The sequence below is a fragment of the Bos taurus genome, chromosome 15 (assembly GCF_002263795.3).
Source record: "Bos taurus isolate L1 Dominette 01449 registration number 42190680 breed Hereford chromosome 15, ARS-UCD2.0, whole genome shotgun sequence".
Taxonomy (NCBI): domain Eukaryota; kingdom Metazoa; phylum Chordata; class Mammalia; order Artiodactyla; family Bovidae; genus Bos; species Bos taurus.
The window spans coordinates 45,105,854-45,126,112 of record NC_037342.1 but is presented as its reverse complement, the minus strand read 5'-3'; the positions used below and the strand labels follow the sequence as shown (position 1 = coordinate 45,126,112).

The 20,259-nt window shown below is 44.4% G+C and overlaps 1 protein-coding gene across 17 annotated transcripts in view; it reads left to right on the top strand.

Annotated features, from left to right (window-relative positions):
- The window catches only part of PPFIBP2 (PPFIA binding protein 2), a 166,731-nt gene that overhangs the window by 91,203 nt on the left and 55,269 nt on the right, over positions 1–20,259 (top strand). For 14 of the 17 annotated variants that reach the window (XM_024975813.2, XM_024975822.2, XM_024975820.2 and 11 more), the window contains 2 exons: positions 1,162–1,275; positions 12,752–12,883. In XM_024975813.2, the coding sequence (XP_024831581.1) occupies positions 1,162–1,275; positions 12,752–12,883 (246 nt within the window). Of the gene's footprint in view, positions 1–843; positions 1,013–1,161; positions 1,276–5,839; positions 6,254–7,847; positions 8,696–12,751; positions 12,884–20,259 lie in introns of those variants that run through there. The other 3 variants (XM_024975832.2, XM_024975827.2, XM_024975826.2) reach the window with 3 other exon arrangements.

Genomic DNA, 20,259 nt, shown 5'->3' with positions numbered 1-20,259 from the left:
CCAGACTGCTGATCACGTTAGGCAGCAAGGATAAGGTGCCATTTTGGGATTATAATCGAAATGTTAGCACACCATGCATCAGCTCCAGGAATGTTTCAATGATTCATTAATCACTTAGGAACATAAAAATGAAAGACTTAAAGCAGCCATATTCATTAAGATTAGTTCCTCTGTAAAAGGGAGCCTTATAATTCATAAATTTTGTCTAAACACTCATAAAGGAATTCACACTAAGGCTCATGCTCCAGCTATCTTTCCTTTACAGACAGAGAAATAATTTACCATCATGTATATGTAAATAGCGATGAGTCAACCATTGGTTAAAAACAAGAAGGCTATAGAGGATTTCAGTTTACCAGTACTTGATTTCTTTATTTTGGCAGAGGTTTCTCAGGCTCTTTCTTCCTCTTTCTGCTCTGAGTCACCTTTTAATAACAAACAAGGAAAAGGGTCCTGAGGCTGTTTGCTGATAGAGAAGGCTATGAAAATCCTCTCAATCTGTATTTCGGGTGCAGTTTAAATGACTTATTGTAAATGGATTTTTATGAACTAACAATTCCAATAGACAGTCTCACTGTTCTTCAGAAAGACAGTTGTTTTCCTGCCACTGTCTATGCAGTGTGGCTTGTATATATTTATGACTTAGAGTCATGTTTTGGCCTGTGAAGCGCAAAAACCTCTCTGCAGCCAAGTGTTGTCAGTGCTAATACATGCCCTTTACATCCCACATTCCTTAATTGCTTCAGAAGCCTTGCCTGATAGGTGAGCGGTCCTCACACCCTGATGAGAGGGGGAAGGTCATTGGCTCATCTGCACAGAAGTTTGGATTGTGCTTCCACGTGAAGTGGCAGAAGCCCTGGCAAGCCAGCCGAGAGAGCCCTTGGAGGCACAGGGAGCCAGAGTCTAGCCCGGAGGCCACTCTTGTGGCTGCTGGGTGTTTTCCCCCTGAGTCTGTCAAGAGCCGGAAATGTGACTGACCTTGTCAGGGTGGTGGCTGAGACTTCCCGGCCAGGTAAGAAAATAACCTGGGTTTCCTTCATCTAGGACATTTCCACCACCTGCCACCCGCCAAAAAGAACGGTCATTCTTCTCGCATCCAGAGTCAGTGGTGTGTGGGGAGCCAGTCCTGATCCTCAACCTGTGCTTTATCTCTTGGGACAGGTGAGTGTCCTCACAGACCAAGTGGAAGCCCAGGGAGAGAAGATTCGGGACCTGGAAGTGTGTCTGGAAGGGCACCAGGTGAAACTCAATGCTGCCGAAGAGATGCTTCAGCAGGTACGGGCGGGTGAGGCCCAGGGCCTTGGGTCCTGCCGCTGCTCGTGTGGGTGAGCCCCTTTCTGGGTCCAGCTTGAAGAGCTCCCTGCTTCCTTTCCAGTCCTGCCTGCAGGGACGGTTGGACGCCCAGCTTGCGGTGTTTACACAGCAGGTGAAACCAGAGGGGGAGGGCGGGGAAGGGCAGGCCTGAGAGGAATAACCTGTCGGGCTGGTTCCACAGATCCCCAAGGTACTTTCTCCAGGCCTGGTTTAGTGAGGAGCTCTCGGCTGGCAATTCCCCCTCATCTTATCACGCCAACCATATGGGACACGTTGGCTAACTCCTCGTGACCAAGTAGCCCACGGTCCTGGCACAGCCCTGCTACCGCCTTTGCCCTATGAGTGGCATCTGGGGTTTCTGAAAGTCAGTGAGCTTATTTTGCGCCTCTTTCCACCCTCACTCTTCCCCTACTTGCTCTGTGTGCCTTTCTTTGATAAAATTGACCACATTATTACATAAATAATATTTTAATATAGTTTAATATGTATCAAAATGAAAAAAAAAATTAGCTGTTCTTTTACCATTCAAAAAGATCTCTTAAATGTCTTCTTGTTTCTCATTGGTCCTTTTAGCTATGTGTACATATGATATACAAAACATATTTGTACCAGAGATATGATTTCGTTCTCAGATTTTCTATGCTTAACATCATAGAGGGAGTGTTTTTTTTTTTCCATTTTTAAATGTTGCTGTTGTTGTCTTTACTATCACTTAAAGATTTTTTTTTGGTAAAAATATTATAGTTAATTGACTTCCTGAACAATCTGACCCCATTGTAAATAATGAGCAACAATTTTTAGGAAGAGGTGTTGAATTTTTGTCAAGTGTTTTTAGAATCTGTTGAGATGCTAATTAGAAGTTGTATTTTATGAACTAATGTGATATATCTAGTTAATAGGTTTCCTTAACTTGCATTATTTTTGCATTTCAGTTATTTTGAAAAATAAACCATTACTGAAGTTTATGTGTGTATACTTTGTAGCTCTTGGTATAGTACCTGGCACATAAAATGTGCTCACTAGTTATTTAAAGAAAGAAAGTCTTTATTTTAAAATGAGTGGGTTCAATTAGAAGACTGCTTATAATCCTTTCCCCCAAGTTCTAACTTTTTTTTTTTACTGGTCAGCATAAAATTCAAATTATTTCTCTACAGAATAGTAATGAACACAGGCTTTGACTATAACGTCTGGTCTCAGGATAAGTGTCTTATTTCCCAGGTATTAGCTTTGAGTGCATTTGAGGAACTTTAAAAAAAAATAATCAGTATTTTTATGCAAATGTCTTTGTAGAAACTAGTTCCAACAGCTCTGAAACTGTTTTTAGTTTATCCTTTCACTGCTGATTAATAAGTTACCATGTTCTTGGCTTCATTTGATTTTCTGTTTAAATTGTGTGCCATTTCTCTTGCTCATCATATTCCCTGGAAATCTGAATAGCAATAGGAGTTCTTTTTATTTTTAAAAGCTGAATCTTCCTTTTGAAGACTCAGGAAAAAAAAAATAGCCTGGTGGAAAAATCTCAAATAGCAGAAAAGCATTTTCACAGGAGTGCATGGGACAACCCACTAGATTATATTTTCAAGAAGGCAGAAGGTGCAGTTCTGGGACGAGCACCAGGGAGGAAGATGACGGAATGCTGTTTAAAAAAAAAAAAAAAAAAAAAGAACCTAGACAGACGTAGACCAGGAAAACTTGCGTGTGGAAAGGAACGTGTCAGAAAAATGGCAAAAGGCTGATGCTTCAGGAAAGTCGTGCCTGGTGAGCAACCAGTCACATAATCAGAGGTCACAACATGGTCCATTGTGGTACCTGAGCTCTCTGACCACCGTCCTTCTGCTCTTCCAGGGCCCCCCTACGCCCCTCTCATGACAACGTTTCTGCTTCCTTGTTGAGTCTCTGTACCAAGAAGTTCAATGTTGGCTCCCAGCCCCACCTCAGGGAGGTTGCCTTGTCCTCCTAAGCATTATCCCATAGACTGGATTTTAGATGTTTAAAAAAAATTGTTGTTTTTCATTTTTGGCTGTGCTGGGTCTTCATTGGTGCACAAGGGTTTTCTCTGGTTGCAGCGAACAGAGGCTACTCACTAGCTGTGGTGCTCAGGCTCTGCGTGCTGGTGGCCTCTCTTGGTGCACAGCACAGGCTCTAGGGCGCAGACTCAGTAGTTGTGGTGCACGGGCTTAGTTGCCCTGTGGCATGTGGAATCTTCCCAGACCAGGGATCAAACCCTTGCCCCCTGCATTAGCAGGCAGATTCTTATCCACTGGACCACCAGAGAAGTTCGGATTTTAGACTTTTTAAAAAACTTGTAAGTTCAACTACCCCTTTCATCGTGTTTATATTCTAAATCTTCTTTCTTGTGTGCTGTGGGTGAGGTGGCAGTCATGTGGTTTGCATGTACCATAGGTGGATGTCTTGGCTTGGTAGATTTTAGAGGGTAGTAGGTCTTATTTGCTCCCTCTGGGGCTGAAAGATCTTCCTGAACTTAACCAAGTTATTTTTACGCCCATAACTTTGACCATGTTCTCTCAGCCTTCAAGGGTAAAATGAAAGCAGTGTGCTACTGCACTCCTCTCCTGGAGGATTCTGAGTTCAGTTCTTATGGGGCCTCTGAGGCACCACTCCCACTCATGTTTGCTGGGCTTGGTGGTGCCTGAACTGGAGATGGTTGGGTTGCCAGCTCTAAGTCCCACATTGAATGTTCTGCGTGTGCTAATGCTTCTCGGAAATCTGCTTGATGCTGTTTGAAAAGATGCTAATTCTTGCACCACAGTGCTGATGTAATGCCATCTATAGCTTGGAGTGTGTACATAAGTGTCCTCTTAATTGGGGACAGGCAGAGACTTGCTTGATCTGACTGTGATATCTTGGGCCCCGGGCTCATGGTAGAAGCAGGCATGACTCATGTCATTGAGGCAGAAAATGGACACAAACAATTGCCTCTTTCTGCCAGCCCTCAAGACCAATCTTGCCTGAGCCAACCTGGCCTCCTGTTAAAGGCCCAGGAGCTCTGAAGGAGCATGGGGCTGCTGACTGCACAGGGACACTGCTTCCCTTGGGGATGCGTTCCTAGCAGCCCTGCCCTTTGCACACATCCTGTCTGAAGTGGCAGCTGACTGCCCATGGATGCCCAGTATTGCTAGATATTCTAGTTTTCACAAGAAGCTGGGAATTCACATATAAGGATTTAAAGATTGGTCTTTCTATTTTAACATCTTACCGACCAGAGATATATTAATATGTCTTTTGTTACCTGAATGCTATTGACTCGAGTGTTTCAATATTATTCACTAACATAACAAATCAGCTGCAACAGGTATTAGTGTCTGTAAAAATTCCCAATAATGTGTTAAAAAAAAAAATTGGCAACCAATTTAATGGCAACCAATGGGAAAAAGAAAAAAAGTTTGAAACACACAATATTTACCATCAGGCTAAACCTGGCCCATGGACCTCTGATCTTGATTCCAGACTTGGCCCCTTGGGCCAGCTGGAAGACCACTGTTGAGGCAGGGTAGACTTAAGGAAACTCATACTCAACCACGTAACCCAAACCCCGTGCATCCATGGGCTCCAAACCCCACTGTGCTGTCTCTCCCCACAACTGTTCTCCTGACCAATGTCAGCTTCCCTCCAGGATCCCAAGAGAGAGGAAGTTAGTTTCACACCTGACTTATGAGCCAAGGACCCCCTCAGCCTGGTTTGGCCTGCCCCCTCTCCTAAGTGCTGATCTCTTTGTTGTTGTTCAGTCACTAAGTTGTGTCTAGTTCCTTATGACCCCATAAACTGCAGCATGCCAGGCTTCCTTGTCCTTTATTATCTCCCAGAGTTTCCTCAAACTCATGTCCATTGAGTCGCTGATGCCATCCAATCATCTCATCCTCTGTTATCCCCTTCTCCTGCGCTCAATCTTTCCTAGCATCAGGGTCTTTTCCAATGAGTCAGCTCTTCCCATCAGGTGGCCAAAGTATTGGAGCTTCAGCTTCAGCATCAGTCCTTCCAGTGAATATTCAGGGTTGATTTCCTTTAAGATTGACTAGTTTGATCTCCTTGCTGTCCAGAGACTCTCTCCAGCACCACAAATTGAAAGTATCAAATTTTCATCGCTCAACCTCCTTTATGGTCCAACTCACATCTGTACATGACTACTGATGTCTTAGCTCTCATCTGTTTTCTTCTACACACTTAACCATCTGGTCTCCAGAAAGGGAGAGCATGAAGACCTATAGGGATAGACAGGTGAATCAGGACCAAACAGAATCAGCACAGAGACAGGGCTACGTGAGATACACATAGATTATGGATACGTTTGAGGGCAAAATACTTCTTATCTGTAGTCTGTTGCAGAACATAGGGTGGGAACGGAGCATCCATAAGTACCCCTTAGGACTGACTGTGGTAACACCTACTCTGGTATGGTCTCTGGCTCACTGAGCATGTCTAGATTCCCCAGGGAACCTTCCTCATTAGGAAGGTTCCCAGGAAATGTACAAGTGGGTCTTGTACAACTGGTCTGAATATGGAGCCCACAGGGCTGAAATTTGCCCCTTGGTTCCTTAAGCAGGTCATGAAGTCCCTGGTGGCTTTTTCTAGAGCAGCCTCCGTTGGTTCTCTGGGAGGTTCCTCTGCCTCTGATTGCTGACCCTTCTCCAGAGGGTGATGATTTCAGGGAAGAAGCCAGTGCATTCAGTGGAGAAGAGCTTTCATACAGAGCTGGCAGCCAAAGGGAGTACTTTCCAGAGACTGGCCGTCAGCAGATGTAATCAATGTCAAGAACAGAAGCCATGTTTAGTGCCAAGAAGGAGAAAGGATAAGGAATCTGAGGTGGGAGGAGGAAAGGCTGCTGAGCTCCTTGGAAGACACAGTCCAGCTTTGGAGAAACTGGGAAGGACCCCTGGCTCTATTTCAGTCCTCCTACCTGACCTGGAGCTCCAGGCATCAGGTAACCTCATTTGTGTTGGCTGCCTTTTAGGTGAGGTGTGTGCTATGCTTAGTCACCTAGTCATGTCCAACTCTTTGCGACCCACGGACTGTAGCCCTCCAGGCTCCCATGTCCATGGGGATTCTCCAGGCAAGAATACTGGAGTGGGTTGCCATGCAACTGATTTAAATGAAATTTAACCCAGGGATCGAACCCAGGTTTCCTGCAGGTGGGAATCTGCAGGCAGATTCTCTACCCTGTGAGCCACCAGGGAAGGTGACGGGTGGAGAATGACAAATGGAGGGGATTTGGAGTCTGCAGACATGACTTTGTACAGATTTAACACTTGAGATTGATCTGGATAAGTCAGTGAACCTATGTTCTTATTTATAGAGAATGAGGATGACAGTGTGGACTCTGCTCTGTCCACCTCTTAGAGCTGTAGTACAGTTCTTCCAGTTTTGTAAAAACTGGACCATCGCATAACGGCCAGGAGAGTGCAGGACCTAGGCTCAGCTCCAGCCCCTGAGTCGAGTGAGGGACCAGTGTGCCCAGATGTGTGAACACAGCAAAGCGTCGTCAGCACCCAGTTCATAAATTCCTAAAGAGCACCTTAAGGAAGGTATTTCTGCCTCAGAAAGGACATTAAACAGAGCTATGCACATGCTCCTGTGGAACACAAATCTGTCCAGGGAGACAAGGGCACTTGAGTCATGAGTGAAGAAAACAGGGATTTGCCAGTTACTCCCTAAAACTCCCCATGGGAGATTCATGAGGCAGATAACTGCTTTCCTCAGGTTTATCTCATTTGCTGTTGAATTTCCAGACCACAATGCGAAGTAGGTGCTTTGTCCCTTTTTACAGATAAAGTAGAGGGTCTGAGGTTCAGGGAGATGATTTAGTGGGGACTGAGTCAAATCCAGCTTGAGTACGAGCCCCTCTCCCTGAAAGAGACTTCCCGGCAAGGCCTCGGCCTCTTACCTCAAAGGGCAAAGGGACACATTTTTCCTTTCAAGTCTTTCTGTGGCCCATACTCTCATTCTGGTTTCAGGTTGCCAGTCTGGCTACAGCCCTCCATCATTGGCCAGTAACTCCCTGGGTCAGGTTCCACACTTAAAGATGGAGGTAATTGCTTCAAGATGTGGCCCTTTAAGGAGAGCCTAGTTGAAAGGCAAGCTCTTTTTATCAGCCCCACTCAGACTCTGAGCTTTGGAAAAAGGAAATGACCGTTTGCTCTGAGAGGGAAGCTTTTTTTTTTTTTCATCTCCAAGAAGGGAGATGTATTTGCCCTTCTGGAAGAGATTACTGATCGTGGTGAAGTGAGGGGGGTGGGTGATAATTTTATTTATTGGTTTTCTTCCTAAAGTTTCATTATCCAGTTTCATGGCCCTTCATAGAAAGAAACACAAACCACCCTCGTCTCATACCACCCTCTATTTATCCCCTGCCTTCTCTCATTTATACAGGCAGCCTTGAAACAATCAGAACACACGTTATGAAACCGTTGCCTCTCATCTCCAGCCCCCTGCCTGCTCATACTGCCCCCACCCCCACACATTATAGTAGCTGTGTGGTTGGGATAGATCCCAGCAGGATCCCACCCCGTGGGGCTGAGTAGGTGCCCAACCTTCTAGACAAAGAGGCTGAATCCAGAAATCACTCCAGTCTTGGGGATGGGCGCTCAGGATCCAAGAATGTCATTCTTAAAGGATAACCAGGATAAAAGAAGCTAGCAAATGACAGGAAAAAGAAAAAAAGAAAGGTCAGGGGAATGGAAAGGGAGGATGGGGTTATACTGATGAGAGGATTCAGGGTGAGTCAGTGAGTTGAGAGCTGAGAAGTGGAAGTGTGGGCATTGGTCCCCGGAGCCAGGACAGTTTCTGTGTTCTGCCCGCTGAAGGCAGAAGCCACGTTACAGGCATGCAGATTCTTGAAAAGTAACAGGAAGATGAGGAAGAGGCGGCAAGAGTAGATTATTCTGTTCAGGGCTTGGCTGAGAGGGGAAGAAGGGACTGGAGAGAGAAAGAGAGCCAGTGTTCACACTCACACCACACACAGAGTATGCCTGCCCAGTCCAAGAGCTAGGGAGCTGATGGTGGTCGCTGGAGGGGAAGGAGGTCAAGAGGGAAGGTTCTTTCAAATGTCAGAAATTTGATCATGTTTATAGCCTGAGGGATGGAAGCTGATGGTGAGGGAGAGATTAAATGCCTGTCAGATCGCATGATTAATGGCCCTACCCTAGAGTAGCCCAGACTTGGTGGGAACTTCCTCTAAGGCAGTACAGAGGTGAGGGAGGGCCCAGGTCCCTGTGAGCAGGCTTCACTCTGCTCTACCAGCTAGAGGGAGAAACAGGACTAGGACTCAGAACAAAGCCCAGCGCTACTACTGATTAACCAGGGAGTAACCTGAGTCTTCATTCAAGCTGAGTGAGGATGGCGTGGAGGACTGTTCAGCCACAGGAAGGTGGGTCAGGTGGGGCAGTTCAGAAGAAAACTCTGGAATCTATGTATCTTTTAACATATGCTTTTACTGTGCAACCTGAAGACTTACTGGGCTCAGGAGCAGTTCTTTTTTTTTTTTTTTTTTAATTGAAAGATGATTGCTTTACAGAATTTTGTTGTTTTCTGTCAAACTCGGGAACAGTTCTTAAGATGGTAGAACCTCACAGAGGTTCTGACGGTTGCATTCAGTCGTGTCAGGCTAGCCTCAGAAAGGAGGTGTGGGCTTGCTTTCTCTTAGACATGATTCAAGAGAGACAAATAAGGGATGATTCCAGGAAACTTTGAAACAGAAGGATGTAAGTTCAATGACTGATCAGATGATCTTTAAAAATCTTTTCAGTAAATATGAGGAGAGGTTATTTGAGGAGAAGAGGGGAATAGGGTGGGGTTTAGAGCTCAAAGAGAATGGAAAAGATTTGGAACAATCTCTGAAAGAAACCAGCCAGAGATGAATACAAGTTTTGCCAGGCAGTGTTGGAACATCAGCTGTAATTAGATAGAGTAAATTTGTGTGGAAACAAATTGGCATCATTAAGTGACTTTTACCAGCAGTTCTCAGGCCGTGGGGAGTAGAAACATAGGCAAAAGTTTTTGAGGTTTGGCACGGACTGGGCACTGGTGAAGCAAACACACTTCAGACCTAGGGGCAAGAATGAGTTGGGAGAAATTGGTACAATGGAAATGATAAGCCTTAAGGTATACGGCGGCTATGGAGGCAAATACTGCATAAAGGAAGTTGATAAACTAGGAAAATAGGGAGTTATTAAGTAACTGGTAGCCGCAGAAGTTGAAATTAAAGATGTTTTGAGTAAGTAAAAGTGCTAGTTGAAAGGTCAGAGGATTGTGGCTAGAGGAGAGAATTTCAGAGTTGAAGATTTTAGAAGCAAAACACATACATTCTGGATCAAGATGAGGGTCAGGTAGTAGATGGTAAAGAATCCGCCTGCAATGCAGGAGACCCAGGTTCAGTCCCTGGGTTGGGAAGATCTCCAGGAGAAAGGAATGGATACCCACTCCAGTATTCTTGCCTGGAGAATCCCATGGACAGAGGAGCCTGGCGGGCTGTAGTCCATGAGGTTGTAGAGAGTCGTACATGACGGGTGACTAAGCACACACATGGGAACTAGGATAGGGGTCGTAGTACACAACAATGGCTGGAGACTGCTGGGCCTGGAGATGAGGAGGTGGAGCTGGGCTGGGATAAGACTGGCGAAGGCTGATTTTGAGTTCAGGGACTAGGATGGTACTTCTCAATATTAATGACAAAGACTGGGGTGATGATAATGAAAGGGGGAAGCACATGCTAATAGATGCAAGCTAGGAGATAGTAGGTAGAAGTTTTACTAACAGTAGCCTAAGTGAAATAAAGCAACTCCAGGTTTCTAATTAAGACGTTGGTGTGTCTAGTTGAAATGTCCACTTGGAAGGTTAGTATGACCAATCAGAGCCCTGGTATTATCAATTGGAATGCTATTGGAACTTTAATGCAACCAATTTGAACATTATCTTTGTCAACTTTAACATTGGTATGACCAGTTACAACCTGGCAGTTAAAACAGCCAGAGGGATTCTGGCAATAAAGGAAGCAGAGTAGATTCTTATCTTCAAGAGAGATACCTTCTGAAGCTTTTTTGAATCCCACCTGTCTTGGTAGGATTGGGTCAAGATATTGTATATTGGGTCAATATCTAGGTCAGGATATTGTCTTATATCTTGACCACTAGACAATAGATGACTGCATAAATACCATCTTAAAAGACTCAAGTACTCCACAGGAGCTGTGTTTTTAACTCTCCTGTCCCTAGGCCTTGGCATCTGATAGTTGAACAAATGATTGAAGTCTCATGGAAGAAAATTTTCTCAGTTCTCAGCACTCCAAAGCAATTGTTACTATCCTATGGACTATGGATAGGATTATCCTATCCTATCCTGGAGTTCTAGAATCATCCCTTTTTCCTTTTGCACTCATTGTATTCAATTTGCACACATTGTACTCAATCTCTAGCTGTGAATAGAACTTTCAGTTCAGTTCAGTCGCTCAGTCATGTCTGACTCTTTGCGACCCCATGGACTGCAGCACACCAGGCATCCCTGTCCATCACCAACTCCCAGAGTTTACTCAAACTCATGTCCATCAGGTCGGTGATGCCATCCAACCATCTCATCCTCTGTCGTCCCCTTCTCCTGCCTTCAGTCTTTCCCATCATCAGGGTCTTTTCCAATGAGTCAGCTCTTCACATCAGGTGGCAAAAGTATTGGAGTTTCAGCTTCAGGATCAATCCTTCAATGAATCTTCAGGACTGATTTCCTTTAGGATGGACTGGTTGGATCTTCTTGCACTCCAAGGGACTCTCAAGAGTCTTCTCCAACACCCCAGTTCAAAAGCATCAATATAGATAATATTGATCACCAATAAAGAATAGAACTTTAGGGTCTGAGTTTTATGCCAAAAATCACTCTGGCTTCATCTTCTTTCCTTACCTGCTTTAATTTTTACAACTTATTTTTTAACTTGAATTGTCTATTTGCAGATTGCCTCAAGTAGATGAAAGGACCAATAAATCTTGGGCCTGTTTCTTCATCTTGAAATAGGGGTGATAATGTTGACTGCTTAGTCCCTGGGTGGGGGTTTATTGAGATAGTATATGTAAAGCACCCAGCAGTGTTGAGCACAGAGGAGGTACTCAGTGAATCTGTGTCCACCCACCCCTGCTCTCAACACTGGGCTCCCTTATCTGGCTAACTCCTCATGACCAAGCAGCCCCACCTTTGCCCTGTAAGCCATCTTCACATCTGGCTGGCTCAGGAAGAGCTGGCCTCCTCAGCCTAGTGAAAAGCTCATTTTGCTGAATTCTCTGGGTTCTAGATACTTACTCCCTCAGGTTAGCAAATGGACGGTTTGAAGCCTGGCTTTCAGCGATACTGACGGCCTTTGGCCTAGGAAATCATCTTGTCCAAGTTAAAATCTGTGTCTCATGTGGTTTGGTTTTATGAGTTGAAGACGGTTCAGAACACATGAAATTGTGGCTGTAGGGTCAGATTGTTGATATCACCATTCTTGTACTAGGGTTGGGTTGCTTAAGATGACACAGAAAGTTCAGACCATGGCAGGATGTCCTTTCCACCTGCTCACGTCAGGGGTTACCTTCCTAGGGCCTCTGAGGACCATATCATAGTCTCCTTGCCCGGACTTGTGTGTCCAGTGTCTGTTGGGTGGCAGGATTTGGGATCTCGTGGAACATTGCCTTTTTGCCCATGGAGAAATGTTACCCCTGGACGACGGGACGTCCGCCTGGCTTTTGAGATCCTTCATAATTCCTAGTAGTGCTGAGCAGGTGTTTCACCTATCACCTTTGTTTCTCATCTTATTTATGCTTATTAAGTGCATTAATGGCAGGTTGTTGTCTGCTACTATTTTAGGCTTGGCAGGACTACTGGGAAAGATACATATCACAGAAGATTATACTATAACTATTCAGTAAATAATAACCGAATATCTGCTTTATGTCCTAGCTCCCTTCTAGGTTCATTGCAGTGAGGTCTTACAGTGAGATGTGTGGAAGACTGGGCTGAATATTGAACTAAGCCCAGGAGATGATATGGAGACTTTGGTTTTGAAACATATATTATTAACATTAGCTTGTTTTTTGTTTGTTTATTTGGTGCAGAGAATCTGCTGCCTTTGCTTTAAAAATAGACATGGAGAAATTTTGTTCTCTGAGCCAACCCATCTATTTTTCTCTAACCTGGAAATAATGAATAATGGTTTCTATGGACAAATGTGTTTTCTTGAGAAACGTAGCTCACATTGACTCTCAGAGCACAGAGGATAGGATCAGGAACTGTGCAATCCCTGAGTGACCCACCATCAACACAGGCCTGTCCCAGAGAGAAGTGTGACTCACATGTAACAGTTTCAATGTACAATGTAGAGACTGCCTTAAGTGCTATGAATGGAATTACAGTTGTTCCTACTGCCATGGAGGTTTATGATTTTGAGATCTGTTTTTGCCTGCAGGAGCTACTAAGTCGTACATCTCTTGAGACCCAGAAGCTCAATTTGATGACCGAAGTGTCTGAGCTGAAGCTCAAGCTGGTGGGCATGGAGAAGGAACAGAAAGAGCAGGAGGAGAAGCAGAAAAAAGCAGAGGTGAGTGCGATAAACCACATTCTGGGGAGGACCCATACTACCCTAAACTCAGATCAGGGGAAGCTATCCTAGTGTGGCCTCCCAACTCAGATCAGGGGAAGCTATCCTAGTGTGGCCTCAGGCCATCTGGTCAACCCCACGCCTGACAGCCACTGAGTGCCAGAAACATCTATACATCAGAGACCCAGTGATCTGTTAATACCAAGTTATCGGGTTTTGCTGTGGCTGCAGATTTCAGCAGTGCCCAAACCACCCCATTTTGGCTCTAGGTTTTATCCTCCCTCAGGCTGCTGGCAAGGATGGAAAGGAGCAGACAAGACTCAGAGGGACACAAGAGGTCTCCTGCGAGAGATGACCATGTGCTGGGATGGCCCCTGTCATTGTTCATGGAGCCTGGAGACATTCTTTAATATGCATTTCAGTGACCCAGTTGTGGCCCATAGATTTTGTGTTTCTTTTCTCCTGATGGCTCCTGTGGGTGAGCCTGTAAACAGGCTTTCTCTTAGAGAATGTTTTCCTGTGACTTGTTTTGGTTTATGTTTTCTCAGGCTTCATACGCCATTGACTGGAGCATGCCAGATAGTTTTTTTTTTTTTTGATAAATGTTTTGAATAAAGTTCAGGCTCAAGCTCAGAACAGTCTGCTTTAACTTAATATAACCACCTTCTGTGTGTTTCTACCCACAAGCCTCTCCTTTTGTATACTGTGCATTCTGAGATGTGGCATTGTGAGATGTGACAAGAAGAGCAGCCTTTAGGGTTAGAAATGCCTTGGCTCAATTAACTGACCTAACTGGTTAATACCTCTTTGAATTTCAGCAAGTTAACTACTTAATCTCTCTGAACTTCCATTTCTTTATCTGTAAAATGGGTAATTGTGTTATGAAATCAGAAAAAAAAATAACAAAAGTTAAGTCTCTATCGTATGATCTGGCATCCTTGCTTCCATTCAGGCATATCTAAAATCTAAAGATGGACATTGTTCCTTTCAATTAAGCACAAACATCATTGTCCTCTGAAACCTGGCACATTTGTGTTTACTGGGTAAATGCTGGCGATGGAGACACTGCTAATATGCGGGGCATATTCCTTGTGTTGCTTTTGAGAACATGCTCATTAGTAAGAGGTATAGTTGCCAAAATAAAATTTATCTCCATTAAGCTGAGGACACCATCTTCCAGGGATTAAGAGTGCACGCTCTTGAATCAGATCTCTTGGCTGTAATCCAAGCTCAGCTACTCAGTAGCTCTGTGATCTTAGAAAAGTAATTGAACCCTGCCCCCGCAAACCTCTGTTTCTTCTTCTGTGAAATGGAGATTAGCAATACTTGCTATTTGCTCAGTTGTTCTGAGGAAGGAAGGACATCATGTGTATGTATAGTCCTTAGCATAGTGCTGGATAGCAAGCTTTTATTAGTTATTACTGATTGTGTTGTTGAGCATGCAAGAAATGGAAATGTAGACCTAGCTACATTATTGACTGACTGCAGAGTTCACACAGACTGAAAGCTTATCTGTGTGAAGTGTCAATTGAATAGACTATACTTCTTCAATGTTCAGAGAGAAGCAACTGGATTTTCTCCAGATGTAGAGTTCTTTTACCAATATTTCAAGACATGTGAATATACATTTAGGCTTAGGGGCGGAAGACTTAAAACCATAGAGATCAAAACCACGGAAAGAAGGAAGGAAAAAGAAAGAGGGGGGACTATTAAGTCACACAACTGGAACAGTCTAGGGTTTTAAAAGCTGATCTCACTAGATCCAGTTGGCTTCACCATGTCATTAGAAATCAGGTTTAATGTCTCATTTGGTTCTGTTCCATCCTTGTTCTTGGCTTCCCAGATGGCTCAGTGGTAAAGAATCCACCTGCCAATGCATGAGGCATAAGAGATGCCAGTTAGATCCCTGGGTTAGGAAGATTGCCTGGAGAAGGAAATGGCAACCTGCTCTAGTGTTCTTGCCTGGAAAATTCTGTGGACAGAGGAGCCTGGCGGGCTACAGTCCATGGTGTCGCAAAGAGTCAGACATGAGCATGCACGCACCAGCCTTATTCTCAGGAAGGCTCTCCCACGTGTGACGAAGGTGGCCAGAGGTAGCCTTAGAGCCTACTATAGTGGCATAGTGCATAGAGAGATTCTCTCTTTCAAAGGTTCCCCAGGATTGCATCTCATTGGGCTAATTTGGCTCAAGTGCTTTGTTCTGAACCAGTCACTGTAGTGGGTGTGGGCCCACATATGGGTGTGTGTGCGTAAGCCTTAGAGTCAGTTCATGGCAGCAGAATGCTGGGTTAGCACTGAGCTGGATCAGTTCAGCTTCTTTTGGATAAGGAAGGGGAGCCCCCACTTCTAGGCCGAGTACCACTAATGCAGTCATTTTACTGTTTGCTTTATTTTTTCTTTTCTGAAGGATTATTTTTCAGTCTGAGTTTTTGTTTTTGTTTTCCATTAGGCTGTTCATGTATGGGGCACCATAAGCCCTAAGCCCCTGGCCTCAGTTCTACCAGATAACAGCCCTTCCCAGCTGCTAGTACAAGCATTAGGTTTCCTTCCACGTGGAGGAATTTTTTAGGCTGTTGAAACTTGTGAAATTCAGCGACCAGCCCCTCTAACCTGAAACAACTTTCTCATTCTTGTAATTGAACAGGATCTTTGCTGGTATGTTGAGACCCAGCACTCCTGTCTGTAACTCTCTGGAGCATCTGAGGCTCAGAGCCATGCGAAGGGCTGCTTAAGCTGCACTATTGTCCTGTGTGTGAAGGTGTTTGTTTTGTGTGAGATGTTTGGCCAGCTCAGGTCACTGAGGGCATAGGAGCATGATTAAAGGGAATGTTGCTTCTCATCCTGTGCTGCTGCTGTTTTTCTAGTGAATGCCCTTAGCTTAAGGTTCAGCTGATTGCTTACAGTTTGAAAGAGGCAAGACTTTTTTCTTTTTTTCTTTTGAGGTCTTTTGAGCCAGATCTGAACAAACTTTCTCTGTGTAGCTCAGGATTTATCCTAAGCCAGTATCCTGCTGCCCTATAGTCAGTATCAAAGTGATTACAAATATTCATATATAAACCCGAGGACTTTGAGGTGTAGGTTTCCTGTTAGACGAATACAATCCTGACAGCCAGCTCACTCAGGAGTCACTGGTGACCCTTGTGAGACATGGGTGAATACTGGGTTTCCTGTTTACTGTACCTTTTCTTCTGAGCCTTTTGCAGTGGTTCTGGGTCATTTCAGGGGACCCATGTTTGGGTCTGTTAGGTTTATGCCTGAAAAGTAGGATGATAGGAAAAGTGACCAGTGCGAAAAGTGATACCACATTTAGGAGGATGGGACATGAAAGAAAGCGATCCAGAGACAAAGGAAAACCTCTGGGTGGCGCACCTATCAAAGTCACGGTCCTTGGAGAGATCTTCCTTGGAGAAGGGCATTTGGCTTCCAGCACTGGGTATGCAGCGAGGCCTGCAGCTGTGTGTAGGACCAGAGCAGCCTTCCAAAAGGGGACCAGGGACCCGGCGTGTGCTGGGAAATGGAGTCAGCCCAATGGGTCAGGAATATCTCAAAGAGAACCAGAAGCAGTCTCTAGGATTTCCTGACAGAAAATGGAATATCTTACAGCACAGATGCTGTTGTCATGCTTACTTTCTTCCTATTGGTGGGACTTTGGAAAGGAAGGGTTCTGATTTCTGAACTGGGGCAATTAGAATGATGGACTTGGAGTACAGAGCAAAGGCTGGGATCATTGTGTTTGCTCCGAGAGGCGCTAGCCTGACTTAGAGTTTTACTATTCTTGTTTTTATTTTCTGTATTTTATTTTATTTACTCATTTTTATTTGTATAGGAAATATACTCCAACAATTCATATAAGTTAAGAGTTCAGAAAGGTAACGCAGCAAAATCTCCTCTTCCGTGGCTGATCCCCGGCCAGCAGGCAGGCGCCAGTGTTGTCAGTTTGTTTTGTATGCTTCAGAGTTATCCTATGTATGGATGAGCAAATTTAGGTGGATTAATTATTTTCCTCATTTTTGCACAGATACACATTACTTTAGATCTTTCTCTTTTTTAATGAGCAGTCAGAGTTTGTTTCATATCAAGCACATTAAATTATTTTTTTCCTCATTTATATTTATGTTTATATATTATTTCACTCTCTACCCTCATTTAGCTATTTCTCTCTTTTTGGGTGGACATTTGTTTCCAAGTGTTTGCTCTTATAAGTAATGCTGTTGTGAATAAATTTGTAAATGTGTGAAGATATTGAAGTGAAATTGAAGGGTCAAAGGGTACATGCATTTGACCTTTTGACAGGTGTGGAGGTGGTATTCCTGCCCTGATGTGTCAGAGTGCCAGGATGGTCCTAAACTGAGCATGAAGTAAGAGGGAGAAAAACAGCTAAGTAAAACTGTGAACAAGTTTAACAGGTAGGGTAGCATAGGAAAGACTGATTATGGGAGCTGCCCAGTAGTCTCACATAGAAAAGTGCCATTAAAAAAAAGAAATTTGATGGTTAGCAAAGCAGGAGGAATAAATAAAATGAGCTGAGATTACAGAGCAGTGATTAGAACCTCATAAATCACCTGGACTTCATGACATGAGGCCCGAGAACGGAAACACTGTGACAAAAGGCTCCACCAAATGGGAGAGAGACAGACCTGTTGAGAGAAGAGATGGGCTAGCTCTGAAAGTAAGGATTTTAAAGTACACTGAAGTGGCAGGCCTGAGGATGCACACACTGGAGAGCAGCACTGCCACATGGATAGGAGGTTGAGAGGAGAGTGTTCAGAATTGCTGGGCTGCACCACGTGGTTACAGGAAGCAGAGGAGGAAAATGGGTGCACTCCTAATACAGATCCCCAGACTGATGGAGGCAGACAAAGGACAGGAATGGGAGGGAGTGGCAATTTGGAGAGTTCCTAAAAAGACTACTCCAGGCTTCCCTAGTGGTTCAGACAGTAAAGAATCTGCCTGCAATGCAGGACAACCACATTCAGTCTCTAGGTTGGGAAGATTCCCTGGAGAAAGGAATGGCGATGCACTCCAGCATTCTTGCTTGGGAAATCTCCTGAACAGAGGAGCCTGGCGGGCTACAGTCCACAGGGTTTCAAAGAGTCGGACAGGACTGAGCGACTCACGCTTTTACTTTCAAAAGATTCCTTCAGCTAAACACCTAAGTATCGAAAGGCTGCTTTTTGTTTTTGTTTCTTCCCTACCCTCTTGTTTTTAGTTTCTGCCCTGAATGTAGATAAACCAGGAAAACTCCCACTCTGGCTCTAAAGCTAAAGCAAAGCTAGAAACTAGTTTATGAAGTAGAAGTGAAGAGTATCTTGGGAGTGAGTGGCCATTGCTATTTTGAGAATTCATGACAGTGGAGGAGGGGAAACTCACCATAGACTGCCATGCACTGTAGACTTTGGTAAAGCTTACCTTTGAAAGTTCAGACAAAGAAGAGATGACTCAAAAATATTGAACTACTTAGAAATATAATTATTTCTGACTGTGTAACCTCACAAGTAATACCAATAAAAAGGAGAAGCTTAGAGATACCTGAAAGAAACTATAGTTTTCAAAGGGGCTTGTACCAAAGGTCGAAAAGACAAATGAAAGTGCACCTGTATGAACAGTAATCAGGAAGGGCAAACCCCACTCAAAGGGCCAGTGCCTAGGGCGATAGGGAGGTTTCCCTTTAAAGTCACACGCTCAGCGAGAAGGTCAGAAGAAAGAATGGGCTTGGTTCCGCTGATGCTTCTCACAGGTGCACAAGTGCTTGCTGTGAGTGAATTTTAAGGAATCTGAGAAATCAGTGAGTTGCTAAAAAAAAAACTGGAAGTAACCATTTTCTACTCCTCCTCTTTTTTTCAAAATGGCAAAGAAAGAAGGGTTCTACAAAATTCATTCTGCTGAGTTTGAAGTCAACCCTGTGATGGTTTGTGAGAAGCTAGAAGACTAAGTAGGGGTCTGTGTCTCTTAAGAGTGAGTCATGTCTGTTGGGCCTCACTGGTTTCGCCAGGAGTACATCTTGCAGCATTAGGCCCGGAAAATCCCCACTTTAGTGAGGCATCACATGTGGAAACACTGCTTGGGATAAGTCTTGTGGATAAGATATAGGAATTTAGGATGAATGCCAAAATAGGCACCAGTTCAGTTGCTCAGTCGTGTTCGACTCTTTGCGACCCCATGGACTACAGCACACCAGGCCTCCCTGTCCATCACCAACTCCCAGAGTTCACTCAAACTCATGTCCATTGAGTTGGTGATGCCATCCAACCATCTCATCTTCTTTCGTCCCCTTCTCCCACTTTCAATCTTTCCCAGCATCGGGGTCTTTTCAAATAAGTCAGTTCTTTACATCAGGTGGTCAAAGTATTGGAGCTTCAGCTTCAGCATCAGTTTTTCCAATGAATATTCAGTACTTATTCCTTTAAGATGGACTGGTTGGGTGTCCTTGCTGTCCAAGGGACTCTCAAGAGTCTTCTCCAACACCACAGTTCAAAAGCATCAATTCTTCGGTGCTCAGCTTTCCAACTCTCACATCCATACATGACTACTGGAGAAACCATAGCTTTGACTAGACGGAGCTTTGTTGGCAAAGTAATGCCTCTGCTTTTTAATAAGCTGTCTAGGTTGGTCATAACTTTTCTTCCAAGGAGCAAGCATCTTATTGGTACCGAAATGATAATGAACAGTGCCGTAAGATTCCTGCTAGGAAGATTTTTTTGTAGAGGGTCATGTCATCTGCTCTTAGTCCTCCTGCCTGGTGAGCATTTTTAGTCCATAATTTGGATGCTGAAATAGAAGGACTTGAAGTTGTGATGACAGGAAGCCAAATAAAAACTAAACGAGTCAGTTGACATTGGGATTCATGAAGACCCTCAGGCTGGAGTGATGGATAGGTTGGCAGAAAAAGAGTAAAAGAGAGGCCAGAAGAACCTGAGTAGTTCAGAGTTGCTGAAGGTAAGGAGTAAAAAGAGGGAGCCACATAGCTTGAGGACAGAGAACACATGTGTGGATCTGACGAGGAGGCCGGTACTGACCCCTTGTGTGGTGGAGACAGAGCTCCAGCTCATTTGCCTGGAGACTGAGGTGGGGATGAGGTGATGAAAATCAGGGTCAGTGGGTCTAGACCCCTCACTTGAGAGAGATACCAATGAAGGGAACAAGAGAAGAGTAAGGGCAGCAAAGTTCTTGAAACTTACATAAGCGAGAGAAGAACAGGTCTGATGACAGGCAGGGCCAGTGACTAGGAAAGACTAAAGGTTCTGGAAGAGTGACCAGTATGGGAGCATGCCTGGGCTTTTGTTGTCAGTGCTCAATGTCACGTAGGTCTTCACTATGTCCTGTGACCTTGAGATGTTTTTGATTGCTCTCCCAGTTTCTCTCCTTCATTCCTTACG